General features: G+C 39.3%; 1 protein-coding gene across 3 annotated transcripts; it reads left to right on the forward strand.

Annotated features, from left to right (window-relative positions):
* The first annotated feature begins 644 nt into the window (after positions 1-644).
* LOC105024286 (nectin-3-like protein) lies at positions 645-8,639 on the forward strand. Of its 3 annotated transcripts, none has more exons than XR_829031.3 (6): positions 645-765; positions 4,375-4,703; positions 4,845-4,947; positions 6,868-6,903; positions 7,088-7,119; positions 7,231-8,639. XR_829031.3 is itself a non-coding variant. In XM_020041023.2 (5 exons), coding segments are annotated over exons 1-5 (462 nt in total). In that variant the 5' UTR covers positions 645-701; the 3' UTR covers positions 7,232-8,639. The 3 variants fall into 3 exon arrangements, 1 of the variants encoding a protein (XP_019896582.2); XR_002195711.2 differs by having other exon boundaries at positions 4,548-4,703; XM_020041023.2 differs by lacking the exon at positions 4,845-4,947.
* The last annotated feature ends 841 nt before the right edge of the window (positions 8,640-9,480 follow it).

Genomic DNA, 9,480 nt, shown 5'->3' on the forward strand with positions numbered 1-9,480 from the left:
CAAACAAACCAAACACGAACGGAAAAACAATACTAATGACTGAATGAAATAAAAGCGCGCAACATGCGTCTTAACAATTAACATTCAAACAGTACATTCAACAACACTCACCAATTAAATGAACAAACAGCAACAATGATTCACAATGTGGGGCGCAGAGGGGAAACATATATACACATACAAACGATACAAATTGGGACCTGGTGTGGAAGATTGGAAACATGTGACAGTCCGGGATGTGTTTGTGAGGTATGGGAACTGAGAAACTATGGCACGGTGGCGCTGCTGCTCACCGCACCATGACAGTCCAATATACTCCAATAAGAAAGGTTTATCATACAAAAGACCCTATGGCATGTTCCAACCTATGGTCAATGGGCCTATCCATAGAGCCTATGTCAGTCACATGGGCAACTCCTAGCAGGAGGTATGGACAGAATGTATGGACAGGATGTGTGGGGCCCATCAGTAATAGACATCACGTCCTATGTATTGTCCTTTGTTCAGAGTTAGTTTCTCACGCTCATTTCCTCTCACCATGCCACAGGAAATTATTTAAATATGCTTCCTCATTTTACACTTCTGTGTCTGTGGCAGGCTAATGGCACAGGCTTTCTTAAAACAAGTTTAGAGAGTGTTATTACCATTCTGTATCCTACGTGTGGGCCATACATTGTAGTCATTTCTGTGGCAGTGTTACTATGGGAATATGTCGCCTGTCTACCATGGTCCTGATGGCAATCATTACCACTGGCCTCTTATCAGGTAAGACTTCATGTTATTTTTTAGATGTTTCCTTTTAAAAGAACAGAGGAAAACAGTGAAAATAATGAATATATACTGTTTAAAATAAAACGTTTGAGAAAAGCAGCAATGTCCGAGTTCCATCTTCCATTATATGGGAACATAATTATTGGGACATTTGGGTCACCCTTTTTATAATTGATCAGGTGTTTTCTGTTGCTTTGATTGTTCACACTTAAATGCGCTGTGAATGTGTTGTCTCTATTCTTTGCTATTGCCTTTGGAGTCTGTTTCTGGTGTCAGTAGACATAGGCCAACATGAAGACTAGGGAGCTGTCTATGAAAGAAAAGCAAGCAATTTGGATACTAACAGAAAATATTATTGTACTCATTTAGAATCATGGCACAAATGTTGGGCATAGACAAATCAAATGTTTGGAATGTCTTGAAAAAGAAATAAGCCACTGGTGTATTCAGGAATCATCAACTACCAGGTCAGCAATGGCCAACAACTGCAGTTGATGAGAGAAACATTTAGAGCTGTGTCATGGAAATCACCAACAACCCCCAGAGAATGCTGAGGTGAAATTGTTAAAATCTACTGTCTGTAGAGGAGTTTTATGGACAGATGAGACAAAGGGTGACAAAAAGGAAATGAAGAAAATTGAGAAAAAAAAGAACAGCAGAAGATCCAAAGCAAACCAACTCATCTGTGAAGCATGGTGGAGGTAGTGTCATTGCATGGGCATGCATGGCTGACTCTGAAGTAGTTCACACATTTTTATTGATGATGTAACGAATGATGGCCACAACAGAATAACTCAGAAGTGTACTAAAGCATACCGGTTACCAAGGTACAGGAAAATGCAACCAGACTGTGATGGCAATTCCATCGAATAGATCTATGTAGGAAGTAGGTACAGAGACAAAATTCTCTTGCCAACATTAGCAGTTTATGTTCAAATAGAGAGATACACACAGATACAAGGTCAGTGCGATCTCTGAGGTAACTAGAGAATCATCAATACTAATACAACTAAGGGGTGGGGGTAAGAATCTGTATATTCATCCTGTAAAGACAACATTATGTTCCTTATCCCTTCCTGTCCCCAGTTGTATGTTTATCTATCCTGTCTCTTGTGTTTACCTAAATGGGCAAATTGCCCATACTTCCCCCAAAGGGCTAAAGGAACATTGAAAATTACCCTTTCAAGATAGCTGGCCACATACCTGAATAATAAAGAAAAGTTGTAGGCAGATTAAGAAATGGTCAGAGGACCCAATGGTCTACTGATGACAGAGACTAGATCACCTTTCTACATTCCTTTTCTCACCAAACGTGGGGACTCAGTACTTTCCCATTTACTCAGTACCTTAACCAGTAATTCCTTTATACATTTGTAGAATACAAAAATACATCAGTTCAAGAAACTTCTATAACAAGACTGATTTTATGATGTATTACAAGGCAACAGGACAATGACCCTAATCACACTACTAACTCCAAGGAGTTCATCAAGTTAACAAAGGGGAACGTTTCAGACTGGCTAAGTCAATCTCCTGATTTAAATCTGATTGAACATGCATTTCACTTGCTGAAGAGGCGAATTATGTCATAAACCCCCCAAAACAAGCCAACGCTGAAAATGGCTGCAGTAAATGCATGGCAAAGCCTCCCGAAGAATGACACCAAGAGATTTGGGATGTCAGTGGGTCAAAGACTTAAAAATGATATTGCATGCAAGGGATTTGCAAAGATAAAAATTTGCTTTTATACTTCTTATATTTGCATGAAGTATAGAAGCTAGTATTTAGTATAACCTTAACCCTAGAATAACCCTAACCCAGTCTCCCAGCTTCCATTTGAGGGTATTCACATCCAATTGGAGGAAGGGATTAAGAATATGTAGCCCCGTCGTTTTCAGGGGACTAAAAGTAATTGGACTATTGACTCAAAAGCTGTTTCGTCGACAGCTGTGGACTATTCCTCAATTAAGTAGATAAAAGATCTGGAGAAGACAACAGTGGTGGATGATGGTAGGATCCTTTCCATGGTAAAGAAAAACCCTTCACAACATCCAACCAAGTGAAGAACACTCTCCAGGATGTAGGCATATCATTATCCAAGTCTACCATCAAAGACAAGGTGCAAACCATTCAAAGTCTCAAGAAATTATAGGGCAGATTTTGCCAAAAAAACATCTAAAAAAGCCAGCCCAGATATGGAACAGCATTCTTTGGACAGATGAAACTGAGATCAACCTGCATCAGAATGATGGGAAGAAAGTATGGAGAAGGCTTGGAACGGCTCACGATCTGAATCATACCACATCATCTGTAAAACACGGTGGAGGCAGTGGGATGGCATGGACATGCATGGCTTTCAATGGCACTGGGTCACTAGTGTTTATTGATGATGTGACTTAACCTCCTGAGACTCTGTGTCCTCATTTGAAGACACTATGTTTTAGGCTTCCTGCACCATGCACCTGTGCTGGTCCATGTAACATGCATTACTTATTGATCTTTGAATACCTCTCTGGTACAAATGCAGTATACACTATGATGTACAGTATATAAATAAAACACTGACTGCATATGTCATTAGCAGTTGTGCCCTTATTTGTTGCAATGTTCAGACATTGAAATGCACACAAACTTAGTGCACACACACATACATATACTCACTCACACTGCTTGCAAATATGTTCATGTTCTGTTTTGATGAACAGTTGAAATGAACAATTTTCTACTTTGTTACACATTGGTGACTTCATTGTGTTATGTAGTAAAATAAACCCAATGTCATCAAACTTTTTTCAAATCGTACTTCCTGTTAAAAGACAGTGCTTAGATATCATACTTATCAGGTCCTACTAATCCCAAATAGCTAAGAGAAATAAAAAATGCATACATTACCGAAGCTCAGGTGTTATGAGGCTAAGACATAAGCAGCCAGATTAATTCTAAAGTGTATAGGGATATATTGTCTGTTCAGATTCAGTCAAATTCAGCAACATTGATTGGTCGGCACTTCATTTTACAAATGGACAATGACCCAAAACATACTTTGAAAGCAACCCAGGATTTTTTGTGGAATATTCTGCAATGGGCGAGTCAATCACCGGATCTCAACTTGATCGAGGATGCATTTCACTTGCAGAAGACAAAACTTAAGGCAGAAAGACCCACAAGCAAACAACAGCTCAAACTCAGCGTTTGGTGATGTCCATGCATTCCAGACCTCAAGCAGTTATTGCCTGCAAAGAATACTCGACAAAGTATTAAAATGTAACATTTAATTTATGATTGTGTTCATTTGTCCAATTACATTTGAGCCCCTGAAATAAGGGGACTGTGTATGAAAATGGTTGCAATTCCTAAACGTTTCATACAATATTTTTGTTCAACCCCTTGAATTAAATCTGAAAGTCTGCGCTTCAATTGCATCTTGGTTGTTTCATTTAAAATCCATTGTGGTGGCATACAGTGTCAAAATATTTCTGGGTGTAACTGTATGTTTGTATTTGGGTATATGTATTTTTAGATGTGTTTCTGCGTAATTAATCCCTCTGTTTCTTTCACTCTCTCCATCTCTCATTATCATATCAATATTCTCTCCATTTCCAGCAGACAGGATCAGTTGGGACAAACATGTTATGGGGTACCTAGGTAATGATGTCAAACTGGGTTGTAAATTGCTCAATGGCAGTCTCAATCAGTTCCAGTGGCATTTGGTGAAACCAGAAAACAAGGTTACGTTATTAGTTCATAATCCTGAACATGGGCTTTTCATTCATGAGACACCCCTAAAAGGAAGGTTGGAGTCAGCTGGTACTGCCCTGGATGCCTCCATCACTATAAAAGATGTGCAGATGAATGATACTGGGACATACACCTGTGTAGTGACATCCTTCCCCGTTGGAGAATTTAAGGAAACGTCACCCTTACTGTACTGGGTGAGTCTGGACCTCTGGAAAGAAAGTAGACAAATCCTCTGTTGATAGTAGGCAAATAGATTGAAACATTGTTTGATTAGGGGTTTTCTGTAGTTTAATTGATGTGAGAGTTCTAAGTGTTGACAATGTTTTGTTTCACAGATCACCCTCGTTCTCCATTTCCTGGTGTGGTTGTTAGGATTGTGATTACAGTCCTTCTGTCAATGGTCACCGTGACTGTGATAGCTTACTTCCTCATTCATAGGTACCACACATTAATATATCTATATCTATATACCGTTGTGCTCATAAGTCTGCATACCCTGGGAGAAATTGTGAAATGTAGGCATTGATTTTGAAAATATGAATGATCATGCAAAAAAACTGTCTTTTATTGAAGGATAGTGATCATATGAAGCCATTTCTTATCACATAGTTGTTTGGCTCATTTTTAAATCATAATGATAAAAGAAATCACCCTAATGGCCCTGATCAAAAGTCTACATACCCTTGAATGTTGGGCCCCGTTACAGACACACAAGGTGACACACACAGGTGAAAATAGCAATTAAACTGAATTTCCCACACCTGTGACTTTTTAAATTGCAATTAGTGTCTGTGTATAAATAGTCAATGAGTTTGTTGAGCTCTCACATGGATGCACTGAGCAGGCTAGATACTGAGCCATGGGGAGCAGGAAAGAACTGTTTAACAAGGTAATTTAACTTTATAAAGATGGAAAAGGATATTAAAAGATTTCCAAAACTTTGCAAATGTCAGTCAGTACTGTTCAATCGCTGATTAAGAAGTGGAAAATTCGGGGCATCTCTTGATACCAAGCCAAAGTCAGGTATCAAGAAAGATTTCAGCCAAAACTGCCAGAAGAATTGTTTGAGATACAAAGAAAAACCCACAGGTAACCTCTGGAAAAATACAGGCTGCTCTGGAAAAAGAGGGTGTGGTTAGTTCAAGGAGCACAATATGATGATACTTGAACAAAAATGAGCTGCATGGTCGAGTTGCCAGAAAGAAGCCTTTAATGCACCAATGTCACAAAAAATGTATGGCTAGATGAATGCAGCATGTTATCAGAAAATACTGGCAGACAACTTGCATTCTTCTGCACGAAAGCTGTGCATGGGACGCTCTTGGACTTTTCAACACAACAATGACCTTAAGCACAAGGCCAAGTTGACCCAAAGCACATGGCCAAGAACGGTTTTCCCTGCTCACTCATGTTTTCTTTACAAATTATACACAATTCTCCAAGGGTATGCAAACTGTTGAGCACAAATGTAAATACATCAACCTGTAAATACTGTAAATATTCCTTCCAATTCCTAATTAAATAAATGAACCGTGTAGTTACTATAGTTTGCATATGAAATTAAATGGTGGCATGCTAATTAGTCAAATATTTATATTTTTGGATTTGTTATCAAGAAACTGCATTCAGGCTCATATATACCAAATTCCACAAAGACATCCTTAAAGAGTTGCTTCACTTTCTGTGTCAGACTGTTTTAGCAGAGGATATCATGTCCCATATGAAATTACTTCCCATTTGTTGATTAGGTACAAGACCACAAAACAAACAGAGAAGGTTAAGAGAAAAACGTCATCCTTTTACTCAAATCTGTTCCTATATAAAACAATGAATACAGTTATTGAAACGAGATTGCAGATCCTATCTGTAATGATAGTATTTTATGGTCTGTGATATCCCGCATAAACAGACTCCAAGAGAGAGGGGTGGTCCTTATCTAACCCTGATAGAGAACTTGAGTAGCCCAAACCAATTACACAAACAGAAGACAACCCACAGGCATCCACAACGAGCCACCAGCCAATCACAAGGCATCAAAGGTCCCACAGAAAGTTTGTCGAGTGTTGCGCACTGCAGACAAGGAAGTGTTAATAATTTCTCATTATTAACCAACATGCACTATATATATTTTATCTACTTTATCAACCCCACCTTCACCCACAGGTTATTGTGTGTCTGAGAATGTAAGTCATCCACTGTCAAGTCCAATCATGAGCTTCCACCCTGCATTTTAATAGAACACTTAGATAACGTATTTCCATTGTTCCCATCATTTTCTATATGTTAGTTACAGAGATTGTCACATCGTGTGAAGCTGTGAGTCTATAAGCATGCTGACTGAGTCCTGTTCTCTTTCAGGAAAATCTTCCTCCTGGACTGACCAACAATGTCTCCGTAAGCCGTATTGCACTTCTGACACATTACTGCATAGGATCAATATGTTAGGTTATTATGATAATGAAAATAATGAAAAGGTGTATACTCACAGTATACCACATAGTCTCATCTATTAGCTAGGTATTTTACACAAATTGACTTAATGTGGATGTTTCTGTCTTTATGGATTCTGGGCATCCAGGCTTCTACCATATACAATACAAGTATAAACTGGTGAGTAAATGTTTCATGGCATCCTGAATATGTACCTTTTATTATACAAATATTGTTTTATATTTTAATAATTTCTCTGTCTCCATCTCCTTGTCTCCCTCCCTCGCTTAGAGAACAATTGATGATCGCACAGAGAACAACTCAACTGGCTCTGGACTTCATGTTTAACACCATCATCACATAAACACACCCACAATAAACCTGTATAAACTTTTGATGTATGACAAGCCAAAAAGACCAGATTTCAACTCAGCCACAGAACAGGCCGGCAACTATAGAGCACACTGGAGGCACAAGGACAAACATTTTATCCCCTAAATTGCACATACAAAGTCATTCTCTCAATTGACTTATTTTGGTAAATCTTTTTTTGTAGAATCCTCCAACACTGAACCACATGAATTAAGTGTTGTAATAACATGATAATGATAACATGATAACATGTAATAAAATGATGAATGTTGTTGTCCGCACTGGATTCAAACCCGTGGTCACCCACATGAGAGGCTATGTCTTCAGACACTCCTCCACGGAACTGCACGCTTATCTTGTGTCGGTATAGCGTCTCGAAATTAGATAATTTTGTCACGCATTAACATCACGCAAAATTCGAATATTTCACTAGACCAGTGTTTCTTAATCCTGGTCTTCGGACCCGAAGGGGTGCACGTTTTAGTTTTTGCCCCAGCACTCACACACCTGATCCGGCACAAAGACTTAAGCAGGGCATGTTGACCTTAGGAAAACCCCCCTATATTAACAGATTTTTCAAGGTCAGGATAAAATGAAGGAGTATGTTAGTACTTTGATGTTTTGCTTTAAAGGTACAGTGAGGAACACTTAACATGAGGTATTTTATCATGTTTATCATGTTTTATTCTCAGCATTAGGCATAGTTTTTGCCTAACCTCACAGTCTTTTAAAACAGTTATATATGAGTATGAATGAAAAAAATTGCACTTGTTTCATTTATTTGGAGTGTTTGGTAATCAAACATGCTATCTTCAGGAATGAAAATGTCAATGCTCCTCAAGTAAATTCAGCCAATCAAAGGGATATTAGGGTTGGATGTCTGAATAGCTTGGAAATCAATTGGGCTCAATTTGGACCCTAACTAATAAATTTTTACACATTTTGGCCCTTGACATCAGATTGGCTGCACACAGGTTCAAAAGATGCATTTTGACACAATCAAAATAAATTCCTGAACACCTCCAGAGAACAGTTGTTGAATATCAGACTGGAATGCGTACTCTGTATTAAATTGTAACCAATAAATAGTATTAAAGTAGTATTAAAATAGTAGATACAACCCTGTTTCCAAAAAAGTTGGGCCACTATGAAATGGAAATAAAAACTGACCCAACTCCCCAACTCCCCTGGCACAATAATATAGCAGTGTAAAACCTTGGGGCTGAGACAAGGGGTCCAGTGACAATGTGGCCCTATTTGGGGGAGGTCCTGGACAGGGCCCAACAGGCAGGAAGCCAATCCACCCACATTGCCAAGCATCAACCAAAGAGACACCAACCAACCGTAACCACCCTGAAATGAGGTGCAACAGAGAGACAACAACAAGCCAGGGACTCCACCCCCAAATGGCATTGGAGAGAGGGCATCCCAGTGGCGATGAGAGCCCATCTGGCTAGACAGCAAGGGTGGACAGTATCAATCCGTTCCGTTCACTTCAAACCCCTGGGCCAGACTACACTTAATCATAGACCATGCTGAAGATATGAGTCTTCAGTAGCCATAACATTATGACCACTGACAGGTGAAGTGAATAACACTGATAATTTCATTATCATGGCACCTGTCAGTGGGTGGGATATATTAGGCAGCAAGTAAACATTCTGTCCTCAAAGTTGATGTGTTAGAAGCAGGAAAAAATGGGCCGGCGTAAGGATTTGAGCAACTTTGACAAGGGCCAAATTGTGATGGCTAGACAACTGGGTCACAGCATCTCCAAAACTGCAGACCTTTTGGGGTGTTCCCAGTCTGTAGTGGTCAGTATGATAGGAAATGGGCATGAAAAACTTAACACAACACAGATGTGCTGACTTTCTATGAAAGAAGGACCATAGATAGGACGTGTTGCCTGTTACTGATGTGCCCCACACATCCTGTCCATACATTCTGTCCATACCTCCTGCTAGGAGTTGCCCATGTGACTGACATAGGCTATATGGATAGGTCCATTGACCATAGGTTGGAACATACCATACAAGGGTCTGCTGTAGGATAAACCTTTCTTATTGGAGGGTATTGGAATGTGTAATGGTTGGTTATGACCACTGGCCACCTCCTATGTATCCTTGCATAAAAGACTGTGTTGCTTCTGTAATTATGGAAGAGATAGAA

Source organism: Esox lucius, chromosome 20 (assembly GCF_011004845.1).
Source record: "Esox lucius isolate fEsoLuc1 chromosome 20, fEsoLuc1.pri, whole genome shotgun sequence".
In the NCBI taxonomy this organism is placed as follows: domain Eukaryota; kingdom Metazoa; phylum Chordata; class Actinopteri; order Esociformes; family Esocidae; genus Esox; species Esox lucius.

Excerpts from the sequence above, each read along its gene's own strand:
- LOC105024286 (XM_020041023.2), top strand. The coding sequence starts at position 702 with ATGGGAATATGTCGCCTGTCTACCATGGTCCTGATGGCAATCATTACC. Across the intron at positions 766-4,374 it reads TACCACTGGCCTCTTATCAG|CAGACAGGATCAGTTGGGAC; the intron begins GTAAGACTTCAT and ends CTCCATTTCCAG. Across the intron at positions 6,904-7,087 it reads GACTGACCAACAATGTCTCC|GCTTCTACCATATACAATAC; the intron begins GTAAGCCGTATT and ends CTGGGCATCCAG.